The sequence below is a fragment of the Amphiprion ocellaris genome, chromosome 17, assembly GCF_022539595.1.
Source record: "Amphiprion ocellaris isolate individual 3 ecotype Okinawa chromosome 17, ASM2253959v1, whole genome shotgun sequence".
In the NCBI taxonomy this organism is placed as follows: domain Eukaryota; kingdom Metazoa; phylum Chordata; class Actinopteri; family Pomacentridae; genus Amphiprion; species Amphiprion ocellaris.
In genome coordinates, this window is record NC_072782.1 from 31,960,473 (window position 1) to 31,979,071 (window position 18,599).

General features: G+C 39.3%; 1 protein-coding gene across 1 annotated transcript; it reads left to right on the forward strand.

Annotated features, from left to right (window-relative positions):
* Positions 1-375: 375 nt before the first annotated feature.
* On the forward strand, positions 376-18,246 carry wdr91 (WD repeat domain 91). The gene is made up of 18 exons (XM_055019385.1): positions 376-742; positions 3,195-3,330; positions 3,412-3,591; positions 3,672-3,878; positions 3,982-4,065; positions 4,766-4,875; positions 8,396-8,564; positions 9,113-9,307; positions 10,078-10,250; positions 10,350-10,404; positions 10,504-10,599; positions 11,702-11,796; positions 13,245-13,368; positions 15,142-15,250; positions 15,699-15,811; positions 15,901-16,008; positions 16,120-16,209; positions 17,964-18,246. The coding sequence occupies exons 2-18, from the start codon at positions 3,208-3,210 to the stop codon at positions 18,126-18,128; spliced, it is 2,196 nt and encodes a 731-aa protein (XP_054875360.1). The 5' UTR covers positions 376-742; positions 3,195-3,207; the 3' UTR covers positions 18,129-18,246.
* The last annotated feature ends 353 nt before the right edge of the window (positions 18,247-18,599 follow it).

Genomic DNA, 18,599 nt, shown 5'->3' on the forward strand with positions numbered 1-18,599 from the left:
CTCTAGAGTGTTGTTTGGCTGTTTCCATAGCAACACATCTCCACACTGCTGTTTTTATTTTTAAAATCTACTTTAAAGCACTTTTTATGGCTGTGTTTTTATACTGTTCGTACTACAAGTTAAAATACTAAATGTCATGTACGATATTTCATAAGTCTTGTTTTACTTCTTACTTTCTTCTTTTACGCTTTTTAAAAAGTTCTTATTGCTTTGCTATTAGATTCTGCATTTATTGTCATGTTATGTCATTTTTTTAGAATAATATGTGACCAAAAATTTTCCTTCAGGATCATTATATCAACTAATGATATTTTTAAAGGCACTGAGTTAATAGAGAGAGAATTGATTTATTTTTTAAGTCAATTTTAAATAATTAAACATGATTTTATTTTATATTATAATATATCATATCATATCATATCATATTATACACTCCATTTCAGCATGGGGTGGCATCGGAAGCTGGTTGGTCAACCGCCAATAAAGCGACGAAGAAGAAAAAGCGGAAGCGGAAGAAGCCGCTCGTCACATGACTGTCTGGAGTTAAAACAACAGGAAGAGTTTTACTGTTGTGAACGTTTTGCTGCAGTAATAATCTGAGAGGAGCGGCTCTGAGCTTCAGGTTTATTTGGATCTAAAATAAAAAATTTTTGCATGTTGGACGTTTTTTTTGCGTTGCGCGAAGGAACCGAACTTCAGTGAAAATTCGCTGAATTGAAGCTGATCCTGACAATCCTCTGGGGTACGTAAACACTAGACCAAGATTTAAGGTGTTTCCTGTAACAACATCAACTGTAAGATAATTCGGCGTCAGTATAAAGCAGCAAATGTGGAAAAAAATCAGTAAAATTGTGAAATAAACGGTGGTTAAAGTCGTTTGTTGTGACGGAAAACAGCAAAAAAAATGGAGCTTCTGTGCAACATCAGATTAATGTAAATAACTTTAATATAATTTAACAACTTCAACAGTGTTTAGAGTTTTCTGAGGTGTTGCAGGAGCTGTTTCCAATAATATTCGTGTGTCCAGTTTTCTGAGATTTAAATCTATTGTATTATTTTTTTTTAAATTTGGGTGACCAATCCAGTTCTGTTTAACGTAGAGGATTCTCTGCTTCTCTTCACTGGAGGTGTTGTGTTGTTCTAAATTTGTCTTTAAAATACACTAAAAGTTCTATTGGATTTAAGTCAGGACGTTTATTTGTCCAGTTCTTACTTTCACTTTGTTCTAGTGGAGAACCTCTTGTGTTCTTTGGGTGTTCTCCTGCTGGAATATTCTTCTTCTTCATCTGTTCAGACAGTATTTTGTTTTATCCCTAGACATTCATCTAATAAATATCATCTCCCCAACACCTTCAGATCTCATGCAGCCTCATATCATCTCACTCCCTCCTCCGTGCTTCACTGTCAGGACTATGCATCCACTGTGGTAGTCCTGGTCAGGTTCTCACCAAACATGATGAGCTCCATCTGAGCCCAACTCATTGATCTTCACCTGACCAAAGAATGTTCTCCAACATCCATCAGGCTTCTTATCAAGTTCTTGAGCAAACTTTCATCTGGAAGCTTAGTTCTGAGCCGCAACCAGGTTTTGTTCTTGTCCTCCGTCCATAGAGGTTGATGTTCTTCACCTACAGCTCTGATTAGTGGTACTATGACTCCTTCTGTACCTCCTGATTACTGACACTGTGTTTCCACTTCCATTTTTAGTTGTTCATCAATCTTTCTGTGTCTTTTTTCCTTCTGATGTTTCAGTTCTTGGCTGTTCTTTTCTATGTGGAGCCATGATGAAGACATAGACACTCCCCATAGGTCCAAAACTGGGAGTTTCCGTTTCCATTTTAGAATCATGTTCATACAGTTGGGACAATTGGAAATCTTTATTTGTTTGCAGTGATGTTTCCTTTTCTATGAGCCTTTGGATGAGCTCTAGGTTGGTGATCAGTAAGCAAGCTAAGTGTTCATCCATTTCTAATAACTGGGATCTGGATTAGTACAAAGTCCTGTCTTTGCAAACTCTTGTGTAGCAGTATTTGTGTGTTGTTCACTTCCGGTTTAAGAAACTCAGCAACGCCTCAGCTCACAAGACTTATGGCTCAGCTGGATGGATAGTGGTAGAGAAACAATAGGTGTTTGCAGTTTGATGCTTTTAAGCTAAACTAATTGACGTTTGTTTAGGGATTGTTAACCTGAAATGAAATGAAATATTCTTAAATCAGACATTCAGAACTAGTTCTAAGTTGGAACCAGTTCTTGATGCGCAACTCTATATGAGAGCATGATGAAAGATATTCTCTGATCTGTGATCTGAGACAAAAACTGGAATCAGCTAATACAATCAATACAGTGAAGCATGGCGGTGGCAGCATCACCTTGTTGAGGAGCTTTTCAGCAGATTGGACAGGGAAGACAGGGAGAGTATAAACAAGGTTTTGAACCAAACAAAACTAAAAATAACTTTTCACAGAAGCTTCCCAACCAATTTCAAAAGCTCTGTCAGGAATTATGGGATAAACTGCCCAAATCAGACGTGCAATGATGGCATAACTGGTGTCCAATGGGCTTCTACGAAATACTGAATGTAGGATCTGGATGTTTTGTGTACAGGGGGTCCTTGACTTACGTCGGAGTTCCATTCCTATGGATTGACACAAGTCCATTTTTGTCCTAAGTCGGAACTCCAGTGAAAATTTAAGCGGTGAAAAAGCCGTTACGTGCATCACGATATCGATCAGTTCTTCAGAAAAGTCATGAATACCAATGACTTTCATGCATGTATGAGTCTGACTTACGCTTGGGAGTCATAATGAAGGGCAAGAATTTAGCGAATGTAGTACAATCCAACGTGGCATACAACCGGAGAATGGGAACAAAGGCATCTTATAGCCTCACGTGACGACGTATTCATTCGCTCCGCTCACCATCTAGTTCCATGTAACCAGTTCCAACATAACAATGAAACGCTGTGGGTCGTAAACCGAGGACCCGCCTATAAATACGTAACGACATAACGCCGTAGGTCGAGGACGTCGTAAACCAAGGACCCCCTGTATATACATTTTTTTAGCTTCAGTAATTTTTCTTCCTAAATATCTCTCTTTATAAACTCTCCCAACTGAACCCCTACAGTAGACCAGGTAGATGTTTTCTGGTCTGTTTTATTCTCCCTGTAAAAACTGTGGTTTTGTACTTTCCAGGTCAGAGGTCACCATGGGCTCCACAGTGGAGAGAACAGACGAACATGTGAGGGAATATCTGATCTACCGAGGCTTCACCAACACCCTGAAACATCTGGACAGCGAGATCAAAGCCGACAAGGAGAAAGGCTTCAGGGTATGATCACGGACACATGGTGGGTTTTCTCCTGCAATCAAGAGAAGAACGTCTTAAAAACATATTTCTCTGTTTCTGCAGGTGGATAAAATCATCGACCAGCTGCAGCAGTTCGTTCAGAGCTTCGACCTGTTTGGTCTGAAAGAATACTGGCTCTACCTGGACAGACGTCTGTTCTGCCGACTGGAGGACGTTTACAAATCCACTGTGAACAAGCTGAGGACCAGCCTGTACAGATACTACGTCATCAACACCATCCAGGTAGCGTTCTGTGCTGCTCGCTTCTGGAACCAGATTAAACTTGAGGCCTGTTTATGATCCGTCTGCTGTTGTTCTTCCAGAAAGGAAACCTGGAGAAAACCCAGGAGTTCTTCCAGAAGCAGGCGTTGGAGCTGCAGAGTCAGGCCGAGTGGCGTGATTGGTTCATCCTGCCGTTTATCCCCGCCCCCGAGCAGAACCCCGCCTTCTCGCCGTACTTTTCCCGCCAGTGGGCCGACACCTTCCTGGTTTCACTGCACAACTTCCTGTCGGTCCTCTTCCAGTGCATGCATATCCTTCAGCTGGATCCAACCTGCTAATGCAGCCGGTTTAAGTTATTTATAGATATTTAAGTTCTGAAAGTTCTTGTCTCTAATCCTTGACTTAGTTCCACCTCAGCCTGTTCTGCTGAGCTTCGACGCTGAGGTCCAGAAGATGACCATCCTGACTGAAGAGAACGAGCAGCTCCGACAGCAGGTGAGAAGAAAACAAGTTTGTTGTTTTAATCGTATTAATTAAATAGCATGTCTATTAAAGTCTAACTGGACTGTCTATAGTAATTTAAATGATTGAAGTTTTTCATCATGCTTCACATCATGATGCTGCCACCACCGTGCTTCACATCATGATGCTGCCACCACCGTGCTTCACATCTTGATGCTGCCACCACCATGCTTTACATCATGATGCTACCACCACCATGCTTTACATCATGATGCTACCACCACCGTGCTTCACATCATGATGCTACCACCACCATGCTTCACATCATGATGCTGCCACCACCATGCTTCATGTTATGATGCTGCCACCACAATGCTTCACATAATCTACCAAATACATTACAATGAGAAAATAGTAATGCAAGTCTTGTGTGTTTTAAAATGTTCTTTACAGTTGTTTAAAACTTCTACCATTTAAAATAGACAAGAAGTTCCAGTTAAAATTAAACAGCCATTTTAATTGGTATTAAACAGCTTTAATTAAATTGTCTTGTCATTGAACTACAACAAGGAACCTTAGAAGTCAGTTGAAAAATACTGCAGTTTACCTTCATTTGGTTGAATGAATCTAAAGGTTTAGCTTTAGTTCTATGATTCTTACCCCTATTTGCACCTTATGTTATCAAATTCTAAGTGATATATTGAGTTTTGACAGTAACTTTCGTCTCGTCCAGCTGTTTGCCCTGCAGACAGAGAGTCGGGACCAGAGGGACGGAGACGAGATGGTTCATCACAAGCTGCCGGCGTACGTCCAGAACATGGACCGACTGGGAGACACTGAGCTGTGAGACACTAACATCACTGTCTTTACCGATGACTGACCACAGCAAAGATGGCTGCCATTCTGCCAGTTTTTAATGTTCATAGTGTCGACTTAACAGACATTTAGCAGTATGATACCTTTAAACCAAAGTTATTTACTGACCCAGGAGTTGATACGTTACAAACATGGCTGATTCCAAAGACGGCTGCCATGCTTTAAATAAAATGAAGGATTTATTTTTCTTAAATATGAAGCTGCTACGGCTGCCACTAATGAATATTTTTCTAGCGATTTAATGATTAAAAATTAGCATTTCATTTGAGTTTATTTTATCTTGACAAACTGCATGACGATGTATGATACTGAGATGTTAGAACAGAAGTTTTATAGAGATTTAACGGGTTGAATGATCGAGCTACGGTGCTGGTTTGACTTTTATTGTTGCAGATGGCAGCCATCTTTAAACTTAAAGCTCTTTTGAAAAATTAATCAGAGCAGCATTTTTATTGATTGCAGTTTTCATCCTGATGTTTTCTTTTGCTCTGTTTTTCCCAAAAAAGCACAATACAAACACTTTTCTGATGTTAGCACGTTAGCATGCTAGCTTGTTCACATTTACCTCAGTTTCAACTGACTGCCTTTGTTCTAGTGGTGTTTTGTTTTAAATGTTGTGTAGAAGAGAAGCTTTTGTTAGCTGCATTTTAGACGACAATATGGTTGACAACCTGCTGAATTATTGGAGCTAAAGTTGCTGAAGTTACCCACAAGGCAGTGCTACTACAGCATAAAAAATATGATCTGGGTTGTGAGATTTATGATTGAATCCTTAGATTGAAACCAAACAGGTCAAACGTGTTAGAAACTAAACTTCTGACTTCTTACACTTGTGGAACAATGAGTTTGATCATCCTCCATAGAAACAGCAGTATGATAAGAGGAATTTGAGAAAATGTTGAGGCGCTGTTGTTGTTTTTTGTTTGTTTTTTGCACGAGTGATGTAACACGATGTTCAGAAACCTCCTATCTCTATCATCAACCTGGAGTCATTTTTAGAAGATTTTTTTGGCCACTTAAACGCAAACAAACCTGAGTTATTTTGTTTTTTATTGATATAAAAATATATTTAAAGCAGTTTTAACTAACTTATTGTTAATGGTAAAGTGTTTATCCTGTTGCAGTATTTCCACTGTGTGCTGTGTTGCGGTTGATGTTGCCAAATAAACAATTCACCTGATGAATTGTTGTTTCTTGTCAGTACGATCTATTTTTTATTATTTTTTTTTAACAAATTTCAGTAGATTTTCATACAATAATGAAAAACTGACAAATACAGTACACTGTAAAATTTATATCATTAATAAAAAATTAAAAATACAAAACATAAAACAGAAAAAAACAGAAAATTCTCATTGTTCCTTGCATTGACAAGTACCACTTCCACCAGTTATTCGTATCCCTTCATCTCAAAACACATATTGACACAGAATTCCTGCCCAACCTTGACAGACTAAATAGAGTTCGGAACCGGTCCTGCTCGGATCTTAGCCCATCAGAACCGAGAGAATCTGTGAAGACCTTTACTAGGGAGCCCTGACAGTAAAGAGACAATGCAGTAACAGTAACAACAGTAACCCTAAATTCTCAATCCCCAAACAAACGATGGCTTAACCAGAGTCGTGATGCTGAAAGCAATGAGTTTGCTTTTTTTCTGGATTTAGTTACAGTGCCTTTAAAAAGTTGTTCCCACATAATGATGCTGCCACCGCCGTGCTTCACTGTGGGGATGGTGGGGCTGTGATGATGTTCAGTGTTTGGCGTCCTCCAACAAAGGTTAATTACTGCCTCATCAAACAAAAGAATCTTCTTCCGGTTAACCTCAGAGTCTCCCACATGCCTTCTGGAGAACTCTAGTTTCTCAACAACATCTTTCTTTGTGTTAGATTTACTGAACAGAAGAAAGAAAATACACCATTCAGTCACAGTATTAAAACCACCTTCCTAATATTGTGTAGTTTCTCCTCATCAACCCATGGTCTCCACAAGACTTTGAAACACCTGAAAATGTCCTGTGGTTTCAGACACCAAGACATGCGCAACAGATCCTTAAACTCCCGGAAGTTGCGAGATGTTGGCCTATAGGGATTGGACTTGCTTGATCAGATTCAGATCTGGGGAATTTGAAGTCCAGGTCAACACTCTGAACTCATTGTTATGTTGGGTTTATATACATACAGTGATGTTTATGTAGATGGTATGTGCCAAAGGAAGCAGAACTTTTGCCCAGAGTATCACACCATCATCTTTTCTTTAGATAAGTGAGAAACCTAGCCGTCCGCTTGACGTTAGTGAAAACACGATTAATCTGAGGAGACCACCTTCTTCCATTGCTTCATGTTCCACTTCTAATGCTTTAATGCACTGTCAAAAGAAAGGGTTTAACATTACTGAGATAAGGTACAAAGCATCCATAAATCAAGTAAAGAACTGAAACTCCCTGAAAGTAGGTGAAGTAGGTCAAGAACCTTCCACAACACTTAATGTCGTGAAGTTATCAAAGCTGGACTCTGGTACTGTGCTTTATGAATCCACCATAATAATTCCAGAATGACCAACAATCCCAGCAATAGACTCTTGACACGTCATCCTAACATGACACAGACAAATCTGTCATGTAAATAATGTCTTCTTATTTTTGGGTATCATTCCTGCCTGAATGAAGCTTTGACAAAGTACCATAAAGACGCCTACCCATATGGCCACCTTCAGCTTAAGCCTCATGCAGCTGGTCAGCCATTGCTGTTCTGAATGTAAATGAACCCAAAATATAAGGAGTCTGGGTTCTCACTGACTTTGCTGACTGTAGGATGTAACAAGATGTGATATCGTAGCTCCAAGTCCTGCTAGTTCATGGACTTGCATGGACAAAGTTAGGGGCCAACATGTCCAATGGGCTTCAAGCCACAGAAGGCTGCTTAAAATGTGATCGAGTATTCATTTCTTAGAATTGTCAGAGGTCTGTTACCTGCCACTCCAATCTTGCTAGACTAAAAATTCCCAATAATGGCAGACTGCAACAGAAAGGACAAGGAAACCAACTTAGAAAACTGATTGAAGTCATGTTTATACACAAGATAATCAGGATCAACACCTATATAGAGGTTGGTGTCATCGGCATAGAAGTGAAGTAGCTGATGGGTTTGCTGATGCTGATCGCTTGTGGTGACATTTACAGATCGTTTTTCGATGATTCCACTGAATTTAAGTTGTCAGAATTCCCAACCTCATATCTTAACTAACTTAAAAGGCAGTTTGCCACCACATAAGTGACAGATCACCATGCAACAACATGCACACAACAGCATGTACAAAATGAAAGGAAGTGTAACCGGGTACAACTTTGCCGAAGTCTTGTCCTGGGCTTCGTAATCAATCTCATATCTATCTAACCTCTTCTAAGTCTTGACTCTAGCACAGTCTGGATTCAGTGTGAGCTCCTTAAGTCCGTTGTTGTTAAACTTCCCCACTTTCTTTGCCCTCTCAGGGACTTGGTGTCGAGCCAGCGAGCCGTGAGCGCCGCCACCACCCCTTCCAGAAACTTCTTCTCATTCCTACCACAAACCAGACGCACACCGGGCAAACCGAACCAGGTGTCCACCGGTTCCTCTCCAAACCAGGCGGCAGTCGGTAGAAAGGACCCAACAACCAATCAGGTGAGAGCTAGGAGCTGCTAATTTGCAAAATTACCAAATCACATTGATTCCCAAGTTGGTTGGTTCTTTGAAAAAGTTGTTTTTAGGTGCTGAGACTCAGATGTACTTGGTTTCATGTCCACTAGATGCTGTTCTATGCAGTATCACAATTTGTTTTGAAGAGAATTTAGAAAAAATCCAACTTCTCACATGTTAAGAAGGGTTTTACACATCTGATAGAGTTTGTAGCGGATAATTTACCTTCCTTTGATGGCAGTTGGTACTGATATCTTGAAAATTGGCGTCTTCTCAAGAAGATCATGCAAAAAGACAAAACTAAATCTATGTGAAGTCCGACAAACAGTAGTGAACCAACCATCAATTACTGGATGGACCAAATCCAACTTTGACCTTAAATATTGGTACTTTCTATATTATCCTAACCAAAGATGTCTCATTATAGCATGCTAGCACCAGGTTTTAAAACATTCCCCCAGAAAGTTGTAGGATTCTGTACAGATATTTCTGTTGTGTATTTCTATATTTAAGGTTGTAAACTTTCCTTTTAGCCTGCCAAGTCTAAAGATGCAGCCCAATCTAAAGATGTGAAGCCACTTTCCAACCAGCTATCGACCAGCGAACCAGCGAGTTCTCAACAACCTACAAACCAATCAGCAAACCAGTCAGCCAACCAGAACCCCAGACACAAGAGAATCCAGGATCATGAGAAGGAGAGGAAGGAGCTTTTCTCCAAACCACCACAGGTACCGGAATAGACCAGTTAGATGCAACAAATCTGCTACAAGTGTGCATTCAGATGTTTTTATTTCGGAATACCTTAAATTAGTCTGTATGCTGAGCTATACTAATTGCCTCCTAGCTCTGCTTAGCACACAGGAATCCACACCTATTTCCTAAGATGTCGAACTAACCTTTGTTTGCTGGCACAGCCTGTTGGAAAACACTTTATGTTTAATAGTTTCACAGTCAACTGTTGATATTTTCTGAACCGTGTAGTTGCATTAATAAAAACACTAAACATATTGAATGCTTTTAATATGAAATACTTGGTCACAAAATTGATTGAGCAGGTTTGACAAGTTGTATCACAGAACTAAAATACTGGTAGATAGTCCGATCCAAGTAGAGTTCTGGAGTTTCAAAATGGTTCCTCAAATAGAACTAAGAATATTTAGGGTTTTTTATAGGCACAATGAGAAATAACCGGGAAGAGTTCAGGTTTTTACCTTTAAAAGTTCCTCAGATATTGTTGTTCAAACAGACTCATTTTCAATGTGAGAAAAACCCTGCTAAAGTGGGTTGACGGTGAATTTTAAAAGAAATGATCTGAAGTATTTGACATACGAAGCTAAAATTTCACAACTACTATTTTAAATATTCATAGTTTATGTTAAAAAAGTCAAACCAGAGATGGTCGAACAGAAGGAACCTGAAGATTTAAGGTGGAAGAACCTTCAACAAACTTCCTGTTTTGCTCAGTTTAAACTCTATTTCCTCCATGTGTTGTCTTCAGACTCCAGAGAGAAAAGTGGAGTCGTTGGAGGTGGAACCTCCTTCAGAACTTCCCAGTGAACCTCCAGAATCTTCAGCAGCAGCAGAGGGAGGAGGTCTGTCAGCAGAACAGCCTTTCATTAAACTGAGCCAGGAGGAGTATGGAGAACATCATTCATCCATCATGCACTGCAGGTTCTCTTCAACACTTTTACCGTTCAGCAACATGAAGCTCGAAAACAGAACCTAAAGCTTTAGTGTTTATCTATTTTCACTCCATCTTCTGGTTTCCAGGGTCGATTGTTCTGGTCGTCGGGTTGCCAGTTTGGACGTAGACGGAGTCATTAAGGTGGATCTACATTATAAATTTCTCTGGAGTCTTATGAAAACAGAAAATAAAACTTCTGCAAATAGAAACTTGTAATAAAACCTTCATTCTCCTCCTCAGGTCTGGTCCTTCAATCCCATCATGCAGACCAAAGCCACCATCATGTCCAAGTCTCCTCTGCTGTCTCTGGAGTGGGCGACCAAACCAGACCGACTGGTACCAACACAAACACAGCTCAGAGCAAACAGCCAACCCAATGGGATGAGTTCTAGCATCACTGATTAACCCTCCTGTTGTCCTCATTTACAGGCACCAAAAAATATAGTTTCCTTGTCGGAAAAAAATCCAAAAATTCAGCAAAAAAATTCCCCAAATTTCTGAAAATTTGCAAAACCTTCAGGAAGAAAATTCCAATAATTCCATAAAAGTTTCCCTTAAAAATTTAAAAAAAAAAAAAAAAAAAAAAAAAACCATCAAATTTGGCAAGAAAATTCTTGTAAATATTTTCAAAAAATGAGTAAAAATCTTTCGAAAAAATCCTAAAAATATCTAAAGTCATTACATATATATCAGTAAAACTTCTAATATTTTCTTTAAGAATTTTGCTGGATTTTGGTTGATTTTTTTGTGTGAATGTTCTGAAGAAACATTTTTTAACATTTCTTTTTTTCCACCAAAAAATGTTCAAAAATTTCCCAAAAATGTTGAAAATGTGGACATCAGACGTTTCACTGTGTAAATACATATTTTTTTCCACATTTTCAAACTTTAAAACGGGTTAATTTTGACCTGCAGGACGACACGAGGGTTAAACATCGAGATTTTAGCCTCGATCTGGTTCAGTCTTCCCAACAGAACTGATTGGTTCATGACATATTTTTACATTTTCTGATTCTGATCAATGGTGTAAATATAAAACGCCTTTAAATCCCATTGGCAGATCAGTCCTTTGTTTAGAGGGTAAATATAAAAGTATTGATGTGTGCAGCTCTAAACTCCAATATTGACCTTTCCTTGCATTATTCAACATCTACAAGAGGGGATATAATAGAGATAGTAGGTCTGATGTTACGGCTTTATTACTTTCTTTGATTTTAAGACAATCAGTTTTTATTATTTTCTGATAAAAGAAAATAGCATTTCACATTTTCCTTATTACATTCAGTTATCAGAACATTATTGAAATCAGTCAGCAGCTTAACAGAACTTAGTTATAGTGAGAAAATCTACAATTACAACTTGATTTTGTTAATTTTTATTACATTTACATAGAAAATCCATCCAAAATAAGCACTAATATGTGTGTGTTTGTTCTCAGTTGCTGCTCGGCAGTGGAGTGGGAACAGTCCGACTGTACGATACAGACGCAAAGAAGAATCTTTATGAGATGAACATCGATGAAACTCATCCACGGTAAACCTACCTGCTTCTGTATTAAATGTCTGTTCTGTAAAGTCGTGGAAGTGGAAGTTGGAGGAAGGTTTTTAATGTCAGTTAGACTTTTCCTGATTAAACAAAGGAATCATTTTTTTAAAAAAAGTAATAGTACCAGCAGGAAAACACATCAGGGTTTTTGTCCTTCTGCTCGACCATCTCTGATTTGGTTCAAACTTTTTTTTCTATCGTAATCTGTGGATATTTTAAATAGTATCTATGAAATTCTACATTGAGATATCAAATAGTTTCTGATAATGAGAGATCCACTTTCAAAATGAAAAATATGCCCCAAATGTTTCCTTTGTTATATTTGGAGGACTATTTTGGTTGTCAAACCCGCTCAATCAGGTATAAAAGTTCCACTAAAATAACTTTCTTTTCATTTTTCTCATCAGTATTTCAGATTTAAAGTATTCTACATGTTTAATTTTGTATTATTGTGACCTGCAGCTGCACATGGTTCAGAAAACATCACTAGCTGACTTCTGGGTTATCAGATTTTGTGTTAATTTGAGCTCAAAGATGGAATTTTTCATGACAGCTTCATGTTTGTACTTCAACTCCTCAATAATCAGAGATTGTTTGATCTACTTGTTCAATATTACAAATTCTGAATCAATGACACGATGAGAAATAACAAATTTCAGGTTTTTATCTTTAATAGTTCCTCAGATTCTGTTGTTCGAACAGACTCAGATAATAATAATAATTTATCTCAGAAAGTATTTGATATATGAAGCTAAAATTTCACAAATATCTTGATACATACCGGTACCTATATTTATACTATTAAGATTTCAAACAGATTAGAGATAGTTGTGCAGTCTTTAACCCACGTTAAGTCGTTATTATTCGTGCCAATTAAATATTGAGGTTCAGACCCTACAGTGGTATTTGTGGTGTGAATTTACTCAAATAATTTAAATATCATGGATTAAAACCTTACAAAAAATACATAACGTAAATAGAGTAAATATTAAGGCTCAGACAGTTTAATATTATTAATTGTAGACAATAACATGAATAATTTAGAACTAAAGTTGTGACCTCACAAAAATAAAGTCATAAAGCCATAAAGCCATAGGTGCTAAATGTTGTCATCATGAGGCTAATGGGAATTCCATTGGTTTTGAAGCTGTTTGTCCACATATCGAATCTTGAAATGATTGAAATTAAAAACCTTAGTTGGAAAAGCAAAGGAAACACCAGCATTCTGAAAATCCATCCTTCGGGATTCATGACAGTCCGTCTAATAGTTGTGAAAACATCTTAGAAAACACCAGCGACCATAAGCTGGAGCCTTTACTAGACCAAACAGAATAAACTACATGCCTGAGTTTAGCATCTAGTCCTATATCAGTGAATAAATACTTGCAGTTTTAGTATAAATTCTGACCCCAACGGGCTTCTGTTGTGTCTTTCAGTATCTTGTCTTTAGCCTGCAGCCCCAGCGGATCATCGTTCGTCTGTTCGGCTGCAGCTCTCAGTCGATCCGGAAACGTCTCGGGTCAGCTGCTGCTTTGGGACACAAAGACGGTCAAACAGCAGGTAGTTAGCCACTAACCAGCTAGGTACAGCTAACTAGCATGTTAGCATACACTATATTGCCAAAAGTATTGGCTCACCCATCCAAATAATCAGAATCAGGTGTTCCAATCACTTCCATGTCCACAGGTGTATAAAATCCAGCACCTAGGCTGCAGACTGCTTTTACAAACATTTGTGAAAGAATGGCTCGCTCTCAGGAGCTCAGTGAATTCCAGCGTGGAACTGTGATAGGATGCCGCCTGTGCAACAAATCCAGTCGTGACATTTCCTCGCTCCTAAATATTCCACAGTCAACTGTCAGCTGTATTATAAGAAAGTGGAAGTGTGTGGGAATGACAGCAACTCTGCCACCAAGTGGTAGGACACGTAAACTGACGGCGCGGGGTCAGCGGATGCTGAGGAGCATAGTGCCAAGAGGTGGCCAACTTTCTGCAGAGTCAATCACTACAAACCTTCAAACTTCATGTGGCCTTCAGATTAGCTCCAGAACAGTGCTTCAGCAGAGAGCTTCATGGAATGGGTTTCCATGGCCGAGCAGCTGCATCCAAGCCATACATCACCAAGTGCAATGCAAAGCGTGGGATGCAGTGGTGTAAAGCAGCCACCACTGGACTCTAGAGCAGTGGAGACACCTTCTCTGGAGTGACCAATCACGCTTCTCCATCTGGCAATCTGATGGACCAGTCTGGGTTTGGTGGTTGTCAGGAGAACCGTACTTGTGGGACTGCATTGTGTCAAGTGTAAAGTTTGGTGGAGGGGGGATTATGGTGTGGGCTTGTTTTTCAGGAGCTGGGCTTGGACCCTTAGTTCCAGTGAAAGGAACTCTGAATGCTTCAGCATACCAAGACATTTTGGACAATTCCATGCTCCCAACTTTGTGGGAACAGTTTGGAGCTGGTCCTTCCTCTTCCAACATGACTGTGCACCAGTGCACAAGGTAAGGTCCATAAAGACATGGATGACAGAGTCTGGTGTGGATGAACCTGACTGGCCTGCACAGAGTCCTGACCTCAACCTGATAGAACACCTTTGGGATGAATTAGAGCGGAGACTGAGAGCCAGACCTTCTGGTCCAACATCAGTGTGTGACCTCACAAATGTGCTTCTGGAAGAATGGTCAAAAATTCACATAAACACACTCCTAAACCTTGTGGACAGCCTTCCCAGAAGAGTTGAAGCTGTTCTAGCTGCAAAGGGTGGACCCACGTCATATTGAACCCTATGGATTAGGAACAGGATGTCACTTACGTTCATATGCGAGTCAAGGCAGGTGAGCGAATACTTTTGGCAATATAGTGTATGTGTGTGCACAAACTGAAATCCTCACGAGTAACTGGATCTTTACACTAAAGTTCATCCATGTTCAGCTGAGAACTTTACACGTGTTAATATGCTAACAGTTTAGCATTAAGCTCTACTGTACATGTGATGTTTAGCATGCTAACGTGCTAACTTTGCATTCTACTTCTTTGTGTTATGTGCAGTACTTTGAGCAACAATGTGTTCAATAAAAGCTGCTTCCTGTCCAAATCTAGTGCAGTACTTGGTAGTATTTTCTACTATCTTACTTCTTGTAAAAGCACATTTTGCAGTTATTGCAGTACTTTTATTATTTTTTCTACACTTTTTTGCACTGTTAAAGTTTATTCGTCCTGTTTCCTTGTGTACTGACATTAAAGGCGTTGGTTACTATTAGCATGCTTAGCATTAGCGTTAGCCTCAGTACGTCCTGCAGCTGTAGTTTAATCAGTTTTCTGTTTTTCTGTCTCCCAGCTTCAGTTCTCTTTAGAACCAGAACCAGTCGCCATCAACTGCACGGCTTTTAACCACAACGGGAACCTGCTGGTGACCGGAGCTGCTGATGGGATGATCCGGCTGTTCGGTTAGCGATTATTTTTGTTATAGATCCATCTGTTTACCATCATTTACCAAAAAAACCCAAGACATACCGTACTTTTCCACGTCGAACCACACCACCAACTAAACCTTCCATACACAACATTTAACACCCATTTTAGCACATTTACCGAGGAAAGGTGCAAATCTAAAGCCAATTTTGGGAACTCATATTGGATAATTTGAATGAAAAAAAAGCAATTATTTGGGTAAAACTGTGGTAATAAAAGAACATTTTCTAATATTCTTTTAAATTCAAGCAGCTAAAGTTTGTTCCTTTTATGGCTCCAGATAAGTTCCTGTAATCTGAGATATGAAAACATCAACTGTCGCCATCAAATATTCCACCAGCTTTAAATATAAACATGTGACTTGTGTAGATAATTTTTGAGCTTTTACTGTGAAATAAAGTCAGCCCTCTTGATTTCCTGTAGACATGCAGCGGTATGAGAGCGCTATGAGCTGGAGAGCTCACGACGGAGAAGTTTACAGTGTCGAGTTTAGCTATGATGAAAACACCGTGTTCAGCATCGGCGAGGACGGGAAGGTTTGTGGACGACGGAAACACAATCAGACGTCTTTAAAACGTGAGAGTTTAACTCCTGATCTAATGAATGAATGTCTGTGTGAGTCCAGTTCATCCAGTGGAACATTCATCGCTGTGGAGTGAAGCAGTCGGATCAGATTTTACCCCAAGACGCCACCGGACCCTTCGTCCTATCGGGATACAGCGGCTACAAACAGGTGAGTAGTTACCATGGAAACAGCATCTTAAATCATCACCTCGAGCATCTCTAATCTGTTTGAAGCTTCTTTTAGGTTTCTGTCTCAATCTGTGGTTAAACTTTGTTTCAGGTTCAGGTTCCTCGAGGTCGACTCTTCGCCTTCGACTCTGAAGGTCAACATGTTCTGACGTGTTCCAGCTCAGGCGGTCTCATCTACAGAGTGAGTCCAGATCCAGGATCAGCCCAGTTCTCTTCTTCTACACTCAGTGTAGCACCAAATGTAAAACTAGTTCCAAAAAAGTGTAAAGCCAGCTCCAAACCAGTCCAAAACCAGGTTTCATGCCAAGTCTAAAACCATCTCAAAACAGTTGAAAATCAAGTCTAAAACCAGCTCAAACCAGCTCCAAAACAGTCCGAAACCAGGTCTCAAGCCAAATCTAAAACTAGTTGAAAACCACTTCAACGTCAAGTCTAAACCCACCTCAAACTGGTCCAAAACCAGGCTTCATGCCAAGTCTAAAACCATTTCAAAACCAGTGGAAAATCAATTCTAAAACCAGGTCTGAAAGCGAGTCTAAAACCTGTTTAAAAACCCAAAGCCAGTCAAAAGCTAGTCCACAAATAAGTTCTAAACCATGTCCACTAGCACAAACCAGGTCCAAAGTCAATTAAAAACCAAGTCTAAAACCTGTTTAAAACCTGACCAAAATTAGGTCTAACACCAAGTCGAAAATCAGTTAAAAATCTGTCTAAAACCAGTTCAAAACCAGTCTAAAACTAGTCCACAACTAAGTTCAAAACCAGATCTGCAACCAAGTCTAAAACTAATTGAAAATCAGTTAAAAATTAAGTCTAAACCCAGCTCAAACCAGCCCAAAACCAGTCTATAACCAGGTCTGAAACCACTAAAACATGTTTTAAAGCCCAAAACCAGTTAAAAACTAAGCAACAATATAGTTCAAAACCATGTCCACTACCAAATCTATGACCAGCCCAAAACAGGTCCAAAGCCAATTAAAAACCAGGTCTAACACCAAGTCTAAAACCAGTTCAAAGCCAGTCTAAAAGTAGTGCACAACTAAGTTCAAAACCAGATCCGCAACCAAGTCTAAAATTAATTGAAAATCAGTTAAAAATTAAGTCTAAACCCAGCTCAAACCAGCCCAAAACCAGGTCTGAAACCTATTTAAAAGCCAAAAAACAATTTACAAATGAGTTCTAAACCAGGTGCACAACCAAGTCTCAAAGTCTTCAAATTCAAGTCTAAAACCAGCTCAAACCAGCCCAAAACCAGGTCTGGAGCCGATTAAAAACCAGGTCTAAAACCAGTGTAAAACCAGACCAAAATAAGGTCTAACACCAAGTCCAAAAACCGTTAAAACCAGCCTTAAACCAGGTCTAAAACCTGTTTAAATACAGCCCCAAACTGAGTCTAAATCCTGTTTACATTCAGTCCAAGATCTGTTCCAAAACTAGTCCAGAACTAAGTTTACAACCAGGTTAAAACTACTTCTGAATCAGATCTTACACCCAGCTGTAAAATGGTTTAAAACCAGGTCCAAAGGCAGTTTAAAACTAGTCCACAACCATGTTTAAAACCAGTCTAAAAACAGGTCCAAAACAGCCCAGAAGCAGTTCAGAACCAGGTCCAAAACCAGTTAAAAAACAAGTCCAAACCAGGTCCAAACCAAGATAAAACCACTCAAAAACCAGTTGAAAACCAGTTCTAAACTAGGTCTAAAAGCAGTCTAGAAACAGGTCCAAAACAAGTGTAAAACCAGCCCATAAGCAGTCCAGAACCAGGTTCAACACCAGACTCAAAACCAGGTCTATCGTTCAGGTCGGTTTGCAAAGTCTGAACAGGTTAAATCAACCAGAATATTTTCATCTTTATTTCATATTTATGTTTGTGAATATTATACACATTTTTGCTGTATATTGTGATTGGCTGACGTGTGCCTGCTCCTCCTCCAGCTGACCAATGGGGAGCCGGCTCTGGACCGGGTTCTGTCGCTGGGCGGACACAAAGCTCCGGTGGTGACGGTTGACTGGTGCTCGGCGGTGGACTGTGGCACCTGTCTGACGGCATCAATGGACGGGAAGATCAAACTGAGCACGCTCCTGGCCCAGAAGTCCTGATCAGTTACTGATCGATTGGACTGGAACCGGATCAATACGTCGTCTGTTTCATCATGTAGCAGTGGAAAGTCATCTTGTTAAATTCAGATCTGCATTAAAATCTCAATGAAAGTCACAACTGAGGATGTTTTCTTTATTAAAGCTGCATTTAATGATCTTTGTGTCTCAAATCATCACATTTTTAGAACAATTTCTGCTCAAAAATCTCGGATTTACTCAAAACTTTTCATAATAATTGAGAATAATTGAATTAATTAATAATCCAGACGTCAACTAGTGATATTTTCTGAACCACATGTAGCTGCAGGTCACAATATTACAAAACTAAACATGTAGAATACTTTAGTAGGAAATATGTGGTCACAAAAAATTTGCCTGTATTAAAAAAAATATGTATTTTTCATAAATATATTTAAATGTGAAATTCCAGAGGTTACAAAAGTTCAATAAAAAAATTATGCTTTCATTTTT

What these genes read in the sequence shown, in the direction of transcription:
- wdr91 (XM_055019385.1), top strand. Translation starts at nt 3,208, where the DNA reads ATGGGCTCCACAGTGGAGAGAACAGACGAACATGTGAGGGAATATCTG. An exon ending in GCATCGGCGAGGACGGGAAG is followed by an intron (nt 15,812 to 15,900) that starts GTTTGTGGACGA and finishes GTGTGAGTCCAG; the next exon opens with TTCATCCAGTGGAACATTCA. An exon ending in GATACAGCGGCTACAAACAG is followed by an intron (nt 16,009 to 16,119) that starts GTGAGTAGTTAC and finishes ACTTTGTTTCAG; the next exon opens with GTTCAGGTTCCTCGAGGTCG.